Below are 18,909 nucleotides of genomic sequence, written 5' to 3' on the forward strand. Positions count from 1 at the left end.
CATCACCACTATCACCAACATCATGAGCACCATCATGACAACCATCAACATGACCACCATCATGATCACCATCACCATCATGATCATCATCACCACCACCATCAAAATCACCACCATCATCATTAGCATAATCGTCATCCATTACTCGTGCCCACTCCCAATGACCAATTAAGGTGGGGGGAGGGGTGGGGTGTGGTGGGGGTGGGGGGCAGTGGTGGGGGGAATCGCCCATCCTGCGCCTGAGCACGTGTCCGGCTCTCTCCATCACCTCATTACGTCATTCCAATTCACACACAACAAGACAAAACCCGGCGCGGGAGCCCCGGGGACATCGCGGAGCGGAGCGACATTGGGCGAAGGCGCGCGGGGAGGGCGGGGGAGGAGTTGGGGGAGGGCGGGGGAGGAGGTGGGGGGGGAGGAGGAGGGGGGAGGAGGTGGGAGGGAGGAGGTGGGGGGGAGGAGGTGGGGGGGAGGGCGGGGTGGAGGGTGGACGATGGATTGTGGATTGGAGGAGGGAGAGAGGAGAAGGGGTGGGCAGGGAGAGAGAAGGGGAGGGAGAGAGGAGAAGGGGAGGGAGAGAAGAGAAGGGTGGGGAGGGAGAGAGAAGGGGAGGGAGAGAGGAGAAGGGTGGGAGAGAGGAGAAGGGGTGGGCAGGGAAATCCGGAGAGGATAGAGGAGGGGTGGGGAGAAGCCAAGAAAAAAAATCCCCCTCTCAAAAACCCGAAGCGGATTATCCGCGTTCGCCGTCACCCGGAGCGCGATTGAAAATCTCTCGCCCCGCTTCTGTGGCCGGTAGAAGCACTCAGCAGCAGCATCATCATCATCATCAGCTGCAGCAGCAGTCGCTTTATGAGCATCATGCGGGCGCCGGGTCGGACCCCAGCGCCCCGTAGCATCATCAGCAACGCCGCCGCCACCACCAGCACCACAGCCGCTGTTACCATCATCATCAGCAGCACCACCTTCACCTTCATCATCTCTCGCGGCGACGGGGGCGGAGGCGGAGAATCGGTGGCAGCATCATCGGCAGCAGCGTTAAAACTAGCACCATCAGCACCATCAGCAGTGTCATCAGCAGCAGCATCATCATCAGCAGCAGCATCATCAGCAGTATCATCATCAGCAGTGTCATCAGCAGCAGCATCATCATCAGCAGTATCATCATCAGCAGCATCGGCAGCAGGACTGGCGCTCCTGCCAGAAGTCTGGGCGGCAGTGTTGGCTGGCAGCGCGCAGCACCGGCAGAAGCAGCATCAGCAGTCGACACCACCACCACCAACACCACCAACTACAACAGCAGCAGCAGCGGCGCAGCAATGAGCAGCTGCAGGTACAACGGGGGTGTCATGAGGCCCATGTGCAACTCCAGCGTGGCGAGGAAGGGCGAGTCTCTGAACCAGGATCCAGAAGCTCAGAGGCTCCAGCCAGAACTCGTGGCTTCTCAGTCGCCGGTGGTGTCGAGTGGTGACTCGGGCGGCGGTGTTGGTGGTATTGGTGGTGGTGGAACAGCAGCAGCGGCGACCGTGGGTGGCAGGATCGAGCAGACGAACCCCATTCGCCCACCACCAGCAGCGGCGGCGGCGGCGGCTGCCGGGCCCGCCTCGAGGTCCGTGTCCATCTCGAAGGAGGAGAAACCCAAAAAACACAACATCGGCTACCGCCTGGGACTCCGGCGGGCGCTCTTCGAGAAGCGGAAACGGCTGAGCGACTACGCGCTCATATTCGGCATGTTCGGCATCGTGGTGATGGTGATCGAGACGGAGCTGTCGTGGGGGGTTTATACGAAGGTGAGACGCCTGCCTGGGCGCTGGTCGCGGTGCTGGTGGTGGCGGTTGTTGGTGGTGAGTCCTGGTGGTGGTGGTGGTGCTGGTGGTGGTGCTGGTGCTGGTGGTGGTGCTGGTGGTGGTGGTGCTGGTGGTGGCGGTTGTTGGTGGTGAGTCCTGGTGGTGGTGCTGGTGGTGGTGGTGCTGGTGGTGGTGATGGTGGTGGCGGTTGTTGGTGGTGAGTCCTGGTGGTGCTGGTGGTGGTGCTGGTGGTGATGGTGCTGATACTAGTCGTGATGGTGCTGGAGGTGCTGGTTGTGGTAGTCCATATACTGGTGGTGGTACCGGTGGTGGTGGTGCTGGTTGTTGTGGTGGTGCTGGTGGTCGTGCTGGTGGTCGTGGCGGTGGTGCTAGCGGTCGTGTGTGAGGAGCGGTGGTGTAGTGGTTAGCGCGCAGCACTGCAAACCCGGCGACCCGAGTTCGATTCGCGCTCACGGCCAATACCAGTGATTATTATCTGAACCGGTCCTCCGCCTTAAATGAGTACCTGATGTGGTGTGTAAATATCGCCACTCGGAAGACAAAGGCGGTCCGGCGTGATGCTGGCCACCCCAACAGTCTGTTAACTGCTTTACGGGGGATCTTTGTCTTTGTATGTTACTTCGTGTCACACGGACGACAGTTGTCGCACTGACGCACACTCACAAGGTCACACAGACACACACACAGACGTGGATATGTCCAGACTCACAAGGGCACACACAAAGACAAAGACAAAGATCCCCCATATAGCCTTAACAGACTGTAGGGGCAAGTGCTGTTAGCGAGCACCTATGAAGGCCGAAACGGTACTCGAGGGGGTGGGTGGCCAGCACCACGCCCGACCGCCTTTGTCTCCCCAGTGGCGATGTTTACTACACACCGCACCAGGTACTCATTTGAGGCTGAGTCGACCTAGGGGAGGCCCGGGACCGGTTCAGATAATCGTCACTGGTGTTGGCCGTGAGCGGGAATCGAACCCGGGTCGCCAGGTTCACAGCGCAGCGCGCTAACCGCTACACTATCGCTCCCCACACAGACACACAGACACACACACACACTTTGATGTGTCCAGACTCACAAGGACACACACAGACGTGGATATGTCCAGACTCAATGACACACACACACACGTGGATATGTCCAGACTCACAAGGACACACACAGACACACACACACGTTGATGTGTCCAGACTCACAGACACACACACAGACGTGGATATGTCCAGACTCACAGAGACACAATGACACACACAGGCACACACACGTGTATATGTCCACTCACAGAGACACAATGACACATACAGGCACACACACGTGGATATGTCCACTCACAGAGACACAATGACACACACACACGTTGATATGTCCAAACTCGCAGAGACACAATGACACACACACACACACGTGGATATGTCCAGACTCACAGAGACACAATGACACACACACGTGGATATGTCCACTCACAGAGACACACAGACACACACACACACACGTGAATATGTCCACTCACAGAGACACAATGACACACACAGACACACACACACGTGGATATGTCCACTCACAGAGACACAATGACACACACAGACACACGTGAATATGTCCACTCACAGAGACACAATGACACACACAGACACACGTGAATATTTCCACTCACAGAGACACAATGACACACACAGACACACGTGAATATGTCCACTCACAGAGACACAATGACACACACAGACACACGTGAATATGTCCACTCACAGAGACACAAGGTCAAATGCAGTCCTCGCATCACGGAGTCACGCGGTGGTCACCTAGGTGAGTGGATCCGCTGCTCCATCGCATAAAAAAGAGTCGCACACGCATTGGCCCCGCTACACGCACCGAGTCAGCCAGGCACCCTGTCAGGCACCCAGTCAGGCACCCAATCGTGTGTACAGTCACGCACAGGCAATCTGACGCGCGTATATATTAACAGACTGTTGGGGCAAGTGCTGTTAGCGAGTGGCACCTATGAAGGCCGGCACGGCACACGAGGGTCTGGGTGGTCAGCGCCACGCCCGGCCGCCTTTGTCTCCCCGAGTGGCGACGTTTACGCACTCGTTTCAGATTATAGTCACTGGTGTTGGGAATCGAACTCGGGTCGCCGGGTTCGTGTTTATCTCGTGCCCACCCCCCCCACCCACGCGCACCTCTGGTTGGCACGGTTGGCGCTCCGTACGGTGCGAAAGGCAGCGCAGCTACCGCACGACCTCTGCACAACCCCAGTCACTTTGACATACACACAACAACAACGGCGGTGACGTCACCACGACGCTTGTGCCAGGCCATGTGCACCTTGAGGCCACGTGAAGTGTCGAACGCCCGCTGGCAGAAGGTCACAGGGCAGACCCAGGTGCCACGGGTCGACTGACTAAGATGACCGAGATGACTGGCTGATGCACCACCTCTGCCCCCTACTGTGCCAACCTGCTGTGCTTTAGCCACCCGGCGCTCCGCTCGTTGTTGTGAGCGTCGCTCCTCCGCCCTCCGTTGTTTTTGGAGGGCGACTGCATCCAACTGCCCAGTAGCGTCCTTCACGAGCCTCCTCCACAGAGGCCGATCTTGACACCGCTGGTACCAGTCATCGGCAAGTCCACTCAGCTCCACGTCCTCCTGTACCACATCGCTCCATCTCTTCTCTAGCCCGTGCCGCGCCCGTTTAGCGCCCTCGATCCGGCCGAACAAAAGTTGTTTCGGCATGCGGTGGCTGGGCATGCGGGCTACATGACACAGTCGCTTTGATACACACAGTCACTTTGATACACACACAGTCCCTTTGATACACACACAGTCACTTTGATACACACATAGTCACTTTGATACACACACACAGTCACTTTGATACACACACAGTCACTTTGATACACACACAGTCACTTTGATACACACACACAGTCACTTTGATACACACACACAGTCGCTTTAATACACACACAGTCACTTTGATACACACAGAGTCACTTTGATACACACACAGTCACTTTGATACACACACAGTCACTGTGATACACACACAGTCACTTTGATACACACACAGTCACTTTGATACACACACAGTCGCTTTGATACACACACACACAGTCGCTTTGATACACACACACAGTCGCTTTGATACACACACACAGTCACTTTGATACACACACAGTTACTGTGATACACACACACACAGTCACTTTGATACACACAGTCACTTTGACACACACACATTAAAACAGACGCACCATCACACGCGGATTAAGATGCCCCGTTCAGGCAACGTAGTGAGGACACCTTTGTGTTTGTGTGGAGTTGTAGATTTGCTTGGCGTGAAGCGGTGGTGTCGCGGTAGACACCCCCAACAGTCTGACAAGGCGATACGGGGGTTTTTGTCTTTGATGGGGAGCGGTGGCGCAGTGGTTAGCGCGCTACGCTACAAACCAAACGATCCGAGTTCTAGTCCCGTTCACGGTCACCAACTTGGGCGAGGAATATCTAAACCGTTCCTGGGCCTCCTCTAGGTCTACTCAGCCTCAAATGCGTAACCCGGTGTGGTGTGTCAACATCGTCACACGGGCGTGGTGCTGGCCACCATCATCTCGTGTGCCGTGCAGAAATTCATAGGTGCTCGCTAACAGCACTTGCCCCAACAGTCTGTTGAAGGCTATACGGGGGGTCTTTGTCTTTGTGTGCGCGTGGGGAGCGGTGGCGCAGTGGTTGACGTGGGGCGCGACTCGAGTTCGATTCCCGCCTCGGCCAACATCGTTGACGAACATCTAAACTGTGTCTGGGCATCCCACAGGTCTACTCGGCCTCAAATCGAGTACCTGCTGGCGAGGTGTGTAAACATCACCGCTGGCCACATCGGCCCCCTCGCGTGCCCTTCCGGTATTAATTGGTGCTCGCTGATCACAGGCTACACGGGGGAGCTTTGTCTGTGTGTAATACGTGTGTGTGTGTACATGTGTGTGTGCCTGTGTGTGTGGGGAGCGGTGGTGTAGCGCTTAGCGTGCTGTGCAACGAACCCCGCGACCCGAGTTGGATTCCCGCTCACGGCCAACAACACCCAGTGACGATTTTCTGACCCGGTCCTGGGCCTCCCCTACGTCGGCTCGGCCTCAAATGAGTACCTGGTGCCGTGAGTGTAAACATCGCCACCGGGGAGACAAAGGCGGCCGGGCGTGGTGTTGCTCAACCCAACCCCGCTCGAGTGCCGTTCCGGCCTTCATAGGTGCTACTCGCAAACAGCACTTGCCCCCTACCGCCTGTTAGAGGCTACACGGGGGATCTTTACCTTTGTTTGGAAGTTGTATTTTGGCTTCTTGCACGGTGGCACAGGCGACCTGTCAGGCGGCACGGTTCTCTCTGCCGCTGGGCTGTCGCAACAAAGGCAAAGATCACCCGTGTAGCCTTCAACGGACCGCTGGGGGCAAGTGCTGTTAGCGAGTGGCGCCTACATTGAGGTGCCGGTGACGGGGCACGAGGGGGTGAGGTTGGTCAGCGCCACGCCCGCGGGGGGTGTGGGGGGGGGGAGCCTTTGTGTCCCGAGTGGCGATGATTGCACTTCGCATCGGGTACTTATTTAAGGCTGAGTCGATCTAGTGGAGGGCTTAAAATCGGGGGTTGAACTCGGGTCGACGGGTCCGGAGCGCAGTGCGCTAAGCCACTTCACTGCCGCTCCCCATAACAAAAAGAGCAAAGGTCACCCGTATAGCCTGTAACAGACACGGGGCAAGTGCTGTCAGCGAGCACCTATGAAGCCCGGCACGGTGCACGAGGGAGTAGCCTGCCCACATCATGCCCGGCCGCCTTTGTCTCCCTAGTGGCGATGTTTACACACCGCACGAGGTAATCGCTCGACACACAAGGTTACATTCACCCTAGTTCAACTTGCAGCCCCTCCGTCACACACGCAGTCTCACGCGTAAGCGTCCAGGTTTACAAGATAAAGATACCCCGTCTAGCCTTCATAGACTATTGGGGCAAGTGCTGTGTAGCGAGCAGCACCTATGAAGACCGGCACGGCGCACGAGGGGGTGGGTGTGGCCGTCACCACGCCCGGCCGCATTTGTCTCCCCAGTGGCGATGTTTACACATCGCTACACCAGGTATTCATTTGAGGCTTTGTCGACTTAGGGGAGGCCCATGACCGTTTTGGATAATCTTCAGCAGTGGTTGATGGCCGTGAGCTGGAATCGAACTCGTAGGGTAGCGAACCCTCCGCAGTTTCAGTGCCACACAACAACCGCAATTCGCCACAAAGTGTCGGTGACGTCACCGCGGCGCTCGTGCCAAGCTAGGTGCACTTTGAGGCCACGTGGAAGTGTCGAATGCTCGCAGGACAGACCCAGGCGCCACGGGTTGACCGACTGAGATGGCTGGCAAATGCGCCTTCCTTGTTCCTCACTGTGCCAACTCGCTGCGTATTAGCCGCCACTGCGCTCTGCTCTTTGTTGTGAGCGTCGCTCCTCTGCCCTCCACTGTTGCTGGAGGGCGACTGCCTCCGATTGCCCAGTAGCAGCGTCTCTCACGAACCTCCTCCACGGCGGCCGATCTTGACACCGCTGGTACCGGTCTTCGGCAAGTCCACTCGGCGACACATCCTTCTGAACGCACCACATCAGCCAAACAGAAGCTGCTTGGGCATGCGGTGGCTGGGCACGTGGGCCACATGCCCAGCCAGCGCAGCTTCGCCTGACAGAGGTGCTCACCGATGGGACTGTGTCCAGATCTTTGAATGACGCGTGAGCTCCTCACACAATTCCAGCCTGCAGTTTAAACCCAGGATGGATCGTAGGCGGGACAGCCTGAATGTGTCAAACCGGCGCAGATGTCCCATTAGAGGGCTCCACGTTTCGCAAGCATAGAGAAAGGCGGGCGTGACCCGAAGCTTCGTACGGAGCGACAGACCAGGTAGTTTCCACACGGCAGCGTTACGCAGCCGATCAAGAGATGCCACACACAATCTCTCTGGCACACAGAATCAGATTATGTATTCTTACTGGAAGAATCCGATGAGCTATGAAACTCTTTCACACAAGCCCAGTAGGGGCGGTTAAGAACAATACAAAACACGATAGGAGTGCAAAGTATTGGGAAGATAAACATACATGCAAATAAATTTTTTTTTTTTGAAATCTTAGCAAGTAAAGGCCTGATGTATGAACTTATCTTTCAGACGCCACCTGGCCATCACTAATGGTAGCTCACAAAGTGGCTGATCACGTGGACATTTATAGCAGAACAGTAATCTAAATAATCTTACATTAACTCGTCGTCAATACGACGCATTTCTATTTACGCGATCTCACCCGAGAAACCGGCTTCCGAGGACCGAATGTTGAACTTGATTCGCGCCGCACGGAGCCAAATGAAGGGGTGCCTGTTTAATTGATGGTGATTTACTCACGATGATGGCGCTGCAATAGATACTGTCTGCACATGCTTCACCACTTGGGTTAGTGTGTAATTGGGAGGGGGTGGAGGGTGGTGGTGGTGGTGGTGAGATATCACTCGCACTGATGTTAGCCGCGGCCAGGAATCGAACTCCCCCCCTCCCCCCCGAGGTCATCACCAGGTTGAAGGTCGCAGGGCGCGCTGATCGCTGTGCCAACCGTGTAGTCTCACGACCACCACGACCACCAAAACACGGTTAGCGTGTAGCGTAATTCGTTGCAACAGCGCTACTCTACGGGACGTCTGGAAAACAACAAAAACAACCACAACAACAACAACAAAAACAACAACAAAACAACAACCACGAGCAAGCCGCAGCGGCGTGTAGAAGGAGACTGTCTGTCACGTGTCGTGACGGCGCACCGCGACATCCGTGCGGTGCTCGCCGAGCTGCATGGGCCTCGGGTTGGCCGAACTAAAACGTCGTCGCGAGGTCGCCCCAATCGAACGCAAAGCGCTCGCCAGACAAATGAAGCGCACACAAAGTGCCCTCGCTGACGTCGTCAGGCAGCACGAACCATCGTCATCACGACAACTCCGCTCAGCAGCAGCAGCACGAACCATCGTCATCACGACAACTCCACTCAGCAGCACGAACCATCGTCATCACGACAACTCCGCTCAGCAGCAGCACGAACCATCGTCATCACGACAACTCCGCTCAGCAGCAGCAGCACGAACCATCGTCATCACGACAACTCCGCTCAGCAGCAGCACGAACCATCGTCATCACGACAACTCCGCTCAGCAACAGCACGAACCATCGTCATCACGACAACTCCGCTCAGCAGCACGAACCATCGTCAACACGACAACTCCGCTCAGCAGCAGCAACACGAACCATCGTCATCACGACAACTCCGCTCAGCAGCACGAACCATCGTCATCACGACAACTCCGCTCAGCACCAGCACGAACCATCGTCATCACGACAACTCCGCTCAGCAGCAGCATCACGAACCATCGTCATCACGACAACTCCGCTCAGCACCAGCACGAACCATCGTCATCACGACAACTCCGCTCAGCAGCAGCAGCACGAACCATCGTCATCACGACAACTCCGCTCAGCAGCAGCACGAACCATCGTCATCACGACAACTCCGCTCAGCAGCACGAACCATCGTCATCACGACAACTCCGCTCAGCAGCGGCACGAACCATCGTCATCACGACAACTCCGCTCAGCACCAGCACGAACCATCGTCATCACGACAACTCCGCTCAGCAGCACGAACCATCGTCATCACGACAACTCCGCTCAGCAGCGGCACGAACCATCGTCATCACGACAACTCCGCTCAGCAGCACGAACCATCGTCATCACGACAACTCCGCTCAGCACCAGCACGAACCATCGTCATCACGACAACTCCGCTCAGCACCAGCACGAACCATCGTCATCACGTCAACTCCGCTCAGCAGCACGAACCATCGTCATCACGACAACTCCGCTCAGCAGCAGCAGCAGCACGAACCATCGTCATCACGACAACTCCACTCAGCAGCACGAACCATCGTCATCACGACAACTCCGCTCAGCACCAGCACGAACCATCGTCATCACGACAACTCCGCTCAGCAGCAGCACGAACCATCGTCATCACGACAACTCCGCTCAGCAGCACCAGCACGAACCATCGTCATCACGACAACTCCGCTCAGCAGCAGCACGAACCATCGTCATCATGACAACTCCGCTCAGCACCAGCACGAACCATCGTCATCACGACAACTCCGCTCAGCACCAGCACGAACCATCGTCATCACGACAACTCCACTCAGCAGCACGAACCATCGTCATCACGACAACTCCACTCAGCAGCATGAACCATCGTCATCACGACAACTCCGCTCAGCACCAGCACGAACCATCGTCATCACGACAACTCCGCTCAGCAGCACCAGCACGAACCATCGTCATCACGACAACTCCGCTCAGCAGCAGCACGAACCATCGTCATCACGACAACTCCGCTCAGCAGCACCAGCACGAACCATCGTCATCACGACAACTCCGCTCAGCAGCAGCACGAACCATCGTCATCATGACAACTCCGCTCAGCACCAGCACGAACCATCGTCATCACGACAACTCCGCTCAGCAGCACGAACCATCGTCATCACGACAACTCCGCTCAGCAGCAGCAGCACGAACCATCGTCATCACGACAACTCCGCTCAGCAGCAGCAGCACGAACCATCGTCATCACGACAACTCCGCTCAGCAGCACGAACCATCGTCATCACGACAACTCCGCTCAGCATCACGAACCATCGTCATCACGACAACTCCGCTCAGCACCAGCACGAACCATCGTCATCACGACAACTCCGCTCAGCAGCACGAACCATCGTCATCACGACAACTCCGCTCAGCACCAGCACGAACCATCGTCATCACGACAACTCCGCTCAGCACCAGCACGAACCATCGTCATCACGACAACTCCGCTCAGCACCAGCACGAACCATCGTCATCACGACAACTCCGCTCAGCAGCGGCGACTTTTGGCTGCTTCCCGTCGCACGAAGGCGGCGGTCGCCGCCTCGTCGCGTGGTGCTTTCAGACGCGCTGCTTCAGCGGCCGTCTGGAACGCTCTTCCCTTCCGGTATCAGTCAAGCCACCGGATCTATGTGCACTTTTAAAGCATCATCATCATCTAGATTGACAAACTCATTTCTTTACAACTGCTGTGTGTGTTTAGTTGTCCACGCCCGCACCTCCGATTAGCTCGATTGGCTACGTACGGTGCGGAGAAAGTGCGACATGCGACATACATGCATACATACAACATACATGCAACATACATACAACATACACAGAGCATGCGTACCACAACAATGCCCGTCTCGGTGAGCTGACCTACTTTATCCCTCCTCCGGCCTGCACATCGACTTAACGATTCAGCCGCCACAATGTTCCATTCCGAAATTACGAGTTGCTCAACCCGTCACATTTCTCTCGTGTCCCCCCTTGCATTGCGCCCGGGCTGGGCGAGTCGCCGGCGTCTGTCGCTTGCGAGCGCTCACAAAGACAAAGGTCCCCCGCCCCCACCACGTATAGCCTTCGGCAAGCTCTTGGGGCAAGTGCTGTCAGACGACGGGGTGGAGGGTCGCCACCACGGCCCGGGAGGGGGGGGGGGGGCACCTCTTTATTACGCCACCTCCAGCGATGATGTTTCATGCACGGCACCGGGTTGTGATTTTTTTTTTTAACACTGAGTCGACCTTGGAATCACTCCGCCGCTGTTGTTGGACGTGGCCCGGAGTCGAACTCGCTTGCGCTAGCCACGGAAGGGTCGCCGCAACACGGAATGCACGCGCACGAACGCGCGCACATTGAATGCCATTGAATAAAAAGTAAGAAATCCCCATTATTTGTAAATCCACTGCTGCGTGATGAGCTTCTCACGCCGCGCTGGTCATGGGTGTCGTCTGACCATACTTCACCACGCTGGTCGGCACGGGGCGGTGAAGTGGGGGCTGAGGTTGGGGGGGACGCTTGGAGGCGGGACCGGTTCGGATGTCCCTCGCCCGCTCACGCTGGCCTGCCGTGATGGGGATCGAACTCGGGTGGCCGTTTTGCGTGACGGCGGTGTGCTAACTACTACGCCACCGCTCCACCGCATACAGCACTTGTATTAAGGGGGGGGGGGGTAGCTGAGCAGCACTTCGGGGTAGCTGAGCGGCACTCCGGGGTAGCTGGGCAGCACTCCGGGGTAGCTGGGCAGCACTCCGGGGTAGCTGAGCAGCACTCCGGGGTAGCTGAGCAGCACTCCGGGGTAGCTGAGCGGCACTCCGGGGTAGCTGGGCAGCACTTCGGGGTAGCTGAGCAGCACTCCGGGGTAGCTGGGCGGCATTCCGGGGTAGCTGGGCGGCACTCCGGGGTAGCTGAGCGGCACTCCGGGGTAGCTGGGCGGCACTCCTCTCCGTGATCTCCCGCCTCTCTCTCTCTCCAGGTGAGCTGCCTCCACCTGAGCGCGCAGACGCGCGTACGACGACTCTCCGAATGAAATGAGCACCTGGCGCGGTGTGTAGTAAACATCAGCACCGGGTGGACAGAGGCGGCCGGGCGTGGTGCTGGCCACCCACCCCCTCGTGTGCCGTGCCGGACTTCGTGGGTGCTGCTCGCTAACAGCACTTGCCCCAACAGTCTGATGAGGCTATACGGCGGGGGCGGGGGGGGGGTCTTTGTCTTTGAGAGGGAGCGGTGGTGCAGGAGTTGGCGCGCTGCGCTACAAACCCGGCGACCCGAGTTCCAGTCCCGCTCACGGTCACAAACATCGGCGAGGAATATCTAAACCGTTCCTGGGCCTCCTCTAGGTCTTCTCAGCCTCAAATGCGTAACCCGGTGTGGTGTGTCAACATCGTCACAAGGGCGTGGTGCTGGCCACCCATCCTCTCGTGTGCCGTGCCGACCTTCATAGGTGCTCGCTAACAGCACTTGCCCCAACAGTCTGTTGAAGGCTATACGGGGGGGTCTTTGTCTTTGTGTGCGCGTGGGGAGCGGTGACGCAGTGGTTGACGTGGGGCGCGACTCGAGTTCGATTCCCGCCTCACGGCCAACATCGGTGACGAACATCTAAACTGTGTCTGGGCATCCCACAGGTCTACTCGGCCTCAAATCGAGTACCTGCTGGCGAGGTGTGTAAACATCACCGCTGGGGAGATACAAGCGGCCGGGCGGGCGTAGTCCTGGCCACGTGACCCCCTCGCGTGCCGTTCCGGTATTAATAGGTATTCGCGAACAGTCTATCACGGGCTACACGGGGGAGCACTTTCAAGGTCGCTTTACTCGTGCGCTTGTGTGTAGGTTTATATCGTTGCCTCTGCGTGTGTGTCTGTATACACGTGGGCTCTGCGTGTGTGCGTGGGAGCGGTGGCACAGTGGTTAGCACCACCACGTGAGCGCACCCTTGTGGTTCTCCGCTGACGGCTAAAGGGGCCGTCCATAAATGACGTCACGCACCTAGGAGGGGGGGGGTTCAGACATTTGTGACGATGTGTGACGAGAGAGGGGGGGGGGTGAGAAATGTGACGTCACATCAAAATGCGCAACTTTAAATAAATATAGACAACACGTTCTACTTAATTAAATAGACTTTTTCATAAATGTTTTCTCCTACAACATCAGAGTGCAGCGCCACATTAAATACGCACTACAATGAACAATGACAATAGTTTAAAGTGATTTGAAGCATATCTATATTTTTGGGGGGGGGGGTTGGGGGGGACAGAGCTTTGTGACGTCATATTTGAGGGGGGGGGTCTGACTTTTGTGACGCCGTGTGACGACGGGGGGTGGGGGGGGGGGTCAAAAATCGTCCGAAATCGCGCGACGTCATTTATGGACGGCCCCCAATGTCAGCGACGAATCCTGCATCTGAACCCGTCCCTGCAGGGGATTCGCCTGGGGCGACTCGGCCATTAATGAGTTCGTGGTGCGGTGTGTAGACATTTGGCACAACTACTGCTCGCTAACAGCACGTGCTCCAGCAGTCCGTTAAGGGGGACGGGGGGGGGTATTTTGTCTGCCGTCGACCCGATCGTAAAGAGCAGTTCGTAAGTCGGAAACACACTAATGAAACACACTAATGAAACACACTAATGCGCACTGTATTTTAAATGCCCATGCGGCCACTATTATGAAATTTGTTACCGTGCAATAAATGAAAGGAAAGCTTTGTTAGACTCAAAAATAATCAGAAATATTGTCCATTTGCATGTAACGCTGTAATAAACACTGTATAGTAAATGGAACATAAAATAAAGTAACATAGAGAGAAGGAAATCTGTTTGATTTTCACTTACCGCGAGTCGCGATGCTGGCTTGCTTGTCGGAAGGGGCGTGATGAGTCCACACAGACACACACACACAGACACAACAACCGCCTTTCGCCACTAAGTGGCGGTGACGTCACCACGACGCTTGTGCCAGGCCATGTGCACCTTGAGGCCACGTGAAGTGTCGAACGCCCGCGGGCAGGAGGTCACGGGGCAGACCCAGGTGCCACGGGTCGACTGACTGAGATGACTGGCTGGTGCACCACCTCTGCCCCCTACTGTGCCAACCTGCTGTGCTTTAGCCACCCGGCGCTCCGCTCGTTGTTGTGAGCGTCGCTCCTCCGCTCTTCTTTGTTGTTGGACGGCGACTGCCTCCAACTGCCCAATAGCGTCCTTCACGAGCCTCCTCCACAGAGGCCGATCTTGACACCGCTGGTACCAGTCATCAGCAAGTCCACTCAGCTCCACGTCCTCCTGTACCACATCACTCCATCTCTTCTCTAGCCCGTGCCACGCCCGTTTAGCCCCCTCGATCCGGTCAAACAAAAGCTGTTTCGGCATGCGGTGGCTGGGAATGCGGGCTACATGACCCAGCCAACGTAGCCTTGCCTGCCGGAGGAGCTCACCGATGGGACCTTGCCCAGATCTTTCAAAGATTTTGAGCTCCTCACAAAATCCAGCCTGGTTAAACCCAGGATGGATCGTAGGCAGGCCAGCCTAAATGTTTCCAACCGGCGAAGATGCTTCATTAAGGGGGTCCACGTTTCGCAAGCGTAGAGAAGGGATGGAATGACCGTGGCCGAGAAGACATGAAGCTTAGTGCGGAGCAACAGACCAGGTAGCTTCCACACAGCGTTACGCAACCGATGAAAAGATATTGCCGCTCGACTGATTCGGAGTGAGACCTCTGCTGTTAAACTGGAGCCGGACCGACACACACACACAGACACAGACACACACACAGACACATCCACAGAGACACATACACATAGATGCACACACGGGAGCACACACACGTAGGCACAAAAAATCCCCCGTGTAGCCTTAACAAAATGTAGGGGCAAGTGCTGTTAGCGAGTAGCACCTATGAAGGCCGGCACGGCACACGAAGGGGTGGGTGGCCAGCACCACGCCCGACCGCCTTTGTCTCTCCAGTGGCGATGTTTACCCACCGCATCGGATACTAATTTGAGGCTGAGTCGACTTAGGGGAGGCCCATGACCCATTCAGATAAGCATTACTGGTATAGGTCGTGAGCGGAAATTGAACTCGGGTTTCTGGGTCCGTAGCTTAGTGCGCTAACCACTACACCACCGCTCCCTACACACACACAAAGACAGAAACAGACTGTCGGGGCAAGTGTTGTTAGCGAGCACCCACCCCCTCGTGTGCCGTTCTGGACTTCATAGGTGCTCGATAACAGCGCTTGCCCCAGCAGTCTGTTCAGGCTACACGGGGATCTTTGTCTTGCACGTGGGGAGCGGTGGTATAGCGGTTAGCGCGCTGCGCTTCATACCCAGTGACCCCAGTTCGATTCCCGCTCACGGCCAACATCGGTGACGAATATCTAAACTGCGTCTGGGCATTCCACAGGTCTACGCGGCCTCAAATCGAGTGCCTGCTGTACGTGGGTTAGTTTGTCTTGTGTACATGGCATGTGTGGGTGAGGCACGGTGTGGATGGGTGGCGCATGGTTAGCGTGCACACTGTGCTACGAACCAGGCGTGACCCCGGTTAGATTCCCGCTCCACGACCAACACCGCCAACGGGGGTTTTGTGAGCGAACATCTGAACCGGCCCTGGGCCTCCCCTGGGTCGGCTCGGCCTCAAATGAGTTCCCGGGGTGCGGTGCGTAGTCCACAATCAGCGCCGCTGGGGAAGACCAACAGCGACAGCGAGCGTGGATGCTGGCCAACACCAGCGCCTCGTGCGATATTCCGGCATGGAGAGGTCGGGTGGTCTATGACAGCATTTGCCCCCAAACAGCCTGTGATTGAAGGTCAGACGAGGAGGTGCGTGTGTGGGGGGGTGGGTCTTTGTTCTTGGCGGTGAGCGAGCGAGCGGGGCCCGGGTTTGATGTTCGCCACGGGAGAGCGATTCGTGGGCAGGAGCCAGGCACCCTCCGCCGCTATCGCCGCTGATTTCGCCATCGATCGAGCGTCGGTTCAACTCGGACCGCCGCTCGTCCCACCACCCACCCCGGCCTGCCCTCCCCAACCATTCGGCTAATCATCATTAAGGGCCGTGGTCGATCCACTGCTGGATGAACGATCCCCCCACCCACCCACTGAACTTTACACCCCCAACGCAGTCCACCCTTCCCTCCCAGTCCCCATCCCCCCCCCGCGTGTTGCTCGACACGAGCCGGCCGCCCCGTTGCCGGATGTCGCGGTCTCAATTTTGGGCAAATTCGAAAGAATAACACCGCAAATTACTCGGCTGGGGATTCCCAACCCACAGTGGCAATCATCGCCCCACAGGATCTTCCGACTCTCCCTCCACCCCCCCCCCCACATTCTCTGTCACCCCCCCACATCCCCCCCACCCCGACCTCCCCCCCACCGCGACCTCCCCCCCCACCACAGCTGCTGGCCCAGACGGCCACGCCCCCCCCCCCAGCCGCGTGCGCCATTCTTTAATTCCCTGCAACGGGTTTTGCAGGGAATTTAAGGCCCCCAAAAACAACAACAACAACCCCAAAACGCCGAGCGGCTAGCGACAACCAGCACCCTTTGTTGTTTCTCCAGTTCCTCGTCATGCGATTCAGCACGGTTGGCTACGTACGGTGCGAAAGAAGTTCAACTTTTTCCACCGAGCGAGTCAAACCTCAGAATCAGAATGTCTATTTACACCGCAGGAGCAATCCGATGAGCTATAAAGCTCTTTTTTTCACCCAGCTAAGGGACACGGGGTCAGAACGCCACAACAACAAACACGATACAAACAACAGGGTGGGAGTGAAAAGTATAGGAAAGGTAAATAAATAATTTCAAAATATACAAAACTTTTTTTTTTATCTTACCAGCCAAAGGCGCACTCGGGTATTAACTTATTTCTCAATAGCCACCTGGCCACAAATGATAGCTCCACATAGTTGCTTATCACGTGGGAATTTACGGCAACAAAACAATCGAAATAATATCAATGCATGTTGATTGTAAATGTGTAGAGAAACAGGCGGCCCATGATTACAATACATCCACGCGACCACGGTTAGAGAGAGACGCGAACTCCAAATATACAGCAGGCGTCAGGGTCGGGATCGAACCCACGATCTCCTGTGTTGCAGGCGAGGTAGTTAACATCTCGTAGCCACCGTGATGATGATGAGAGAGGGAGAGACGCGAACTCCAAATATACAGCGGGCGTCAGGGTCGGGATCGAACCCACGTCCTCCTGTGTACCAGGCGAGGGAGATGACATCACACCACCGTGGCGCACCTTAAATAACTAAGTAACGCAAGTTTAAATCGCATCAACGGAGCGGTGGCGAAAGAAATTCAGCATGCATACGAACCGTACACAAGTTGTTAATCCGGGCAAGGTCATTGTGAGAATTGGAAGGAAATCGATGATGGGAGGGATTTCCAAATGTCCCACAAACACGGGGCGGCCAGCGTGGTGTTTGTGCACCGGGGTGGCGATGTTAACTACCTCGCCTGGTATACAGGAGGTCGTGGGTTCTCTCTGTAGTGAGATGTTAACTACCTTGCCTGGTATACAGGGGGTCGTCGGTTCGATCCCGACCCTGACCCCTGCTGTATAATTGGGGTCTGCGTGTCTCTCTCTCTCTCTCATCATCACGGTGGCTAGGAGATGTTAACTACCTCGCCTGGTATACAGGAGGTTGTGGGTTCGATCCTGACCCTGACGCCTGCTGTATAATTGGGGTCTGCGTGTCTCTCTCTCTCATCATCATCACGGTGGCTAGGAGATGTTAACTACCTCGACTGGTATACAGGAGGTTGTAGGTTCGATCCCGACCCTGACGCCTGCTGTATAATTGGGGTCTGCGTGTCTCTCTCATCATCATCACGGTGGCTAGGATATGTTAACTACCTCGACTGGTATACAGGAGGTCGTGGCTTCGATCCAGACCCTGACGTTTGTATTTACGAACATTCGACTTACGAAGTTTCAGAGATACGAACAAACCTGTCCGTATGTCAAGTTGCCTGTTCGGACCGAGAGTCGTAAGTTCAACCGCTGTGCAATAGAGGGCGGTGGTGGCATCTACATCTGCAGTACATGAAGAACCAGTGGCATCTACATCTGCAGAACATGAAGAACCACAGGCATCTACATCTACAGAACATGAAGAACCAGTGGCATCTATATCTACAAAAAGTCAATAAACAGTGGCATCTACATATACAGGAGATTATACAACTTTTAAATCAATTTCCCGTGTTTCGTGTACATGCCGTACAAAGTGTTTGGAATCGACAGGCGTGAAGTTCGACTTACGAACGAATCGACTGACTGTGAGGAACCTCTGGAAGCCAACTCGCTCATAAATAAAGGACTCGCTGAATTTGGAGTTTGCGTGTCTCTCTCTCTCTCCGTGGTCGCGTGGATTTTTCTCCGGGTCCTCGGGGTTTTCCCTTTACATTTAGAATTAAGGTCACGCGTTTATATTATTTGACCGCAATAAATTTCCACGTGATGATGACGATGAGCCACTTCGTTGAGCTATCATTTGTGGTCCCCAGGTCGCTTCTGAAAAAAAGAGCTACACAGACCAGTGGGGCCTTATCTGTGAAAGTTAAACAAAAAGTGAATAGTAAACAAACGCCACTCTGAAATGTAACACCTTGTAGGGCTTACCCGAGACCGGTTTTATGATTCGCAATTTACT

At 55.9% G+C, this 18,909-nt stretch overlaps 1 protein-coding gene across 2 annotated transcripts in view; it reads left to right on the forward strand.

Annotated features, from left to right (window-relative positions):
* The first annotated feature begins 671 nt into the window (after positions 1–671).
* KCNN1 (potassium calcium-activated channel subfamily N member 1) overlaps positions 672–18,909 on the forward strand; it is a 140,364-nt gene continuing 122,126 nt past the window's right edge. For both annotated transcript variants that reach the window (XM_032973829.2, XM_032973830.2), the window contains exon 1: positions 672–1,787. In XM_032973829.2, coding sequence (XP_032829720.1) covers positions 1,317–1,787 — 471 coding nt within the window. In that variant the 5' untranslated portion in view covers positions 672–1,316. The remainder of the gene's footprint in view (positions 1,788–18,909) is intronic.

This window comes from Petromyzon marinus, chromosome 52 (genome assembly GCF_048934315.1).
Source record: "Petromyzon marinus isolate PM22_M1 ecotype Great Lakes invasive population chromosome 52, UKy_Petmar_22M1.pri1.0, whole genome shotgun sequence".
In the NCBI taxonomy this organism is placed as follows: domain Eukaryota; kingdom Metazoa; phylum Chordata; class Hyperoartia; order Petromyzontiformes; family Petromyzontidae; genus Petromyzon; species Petromyzon marinus.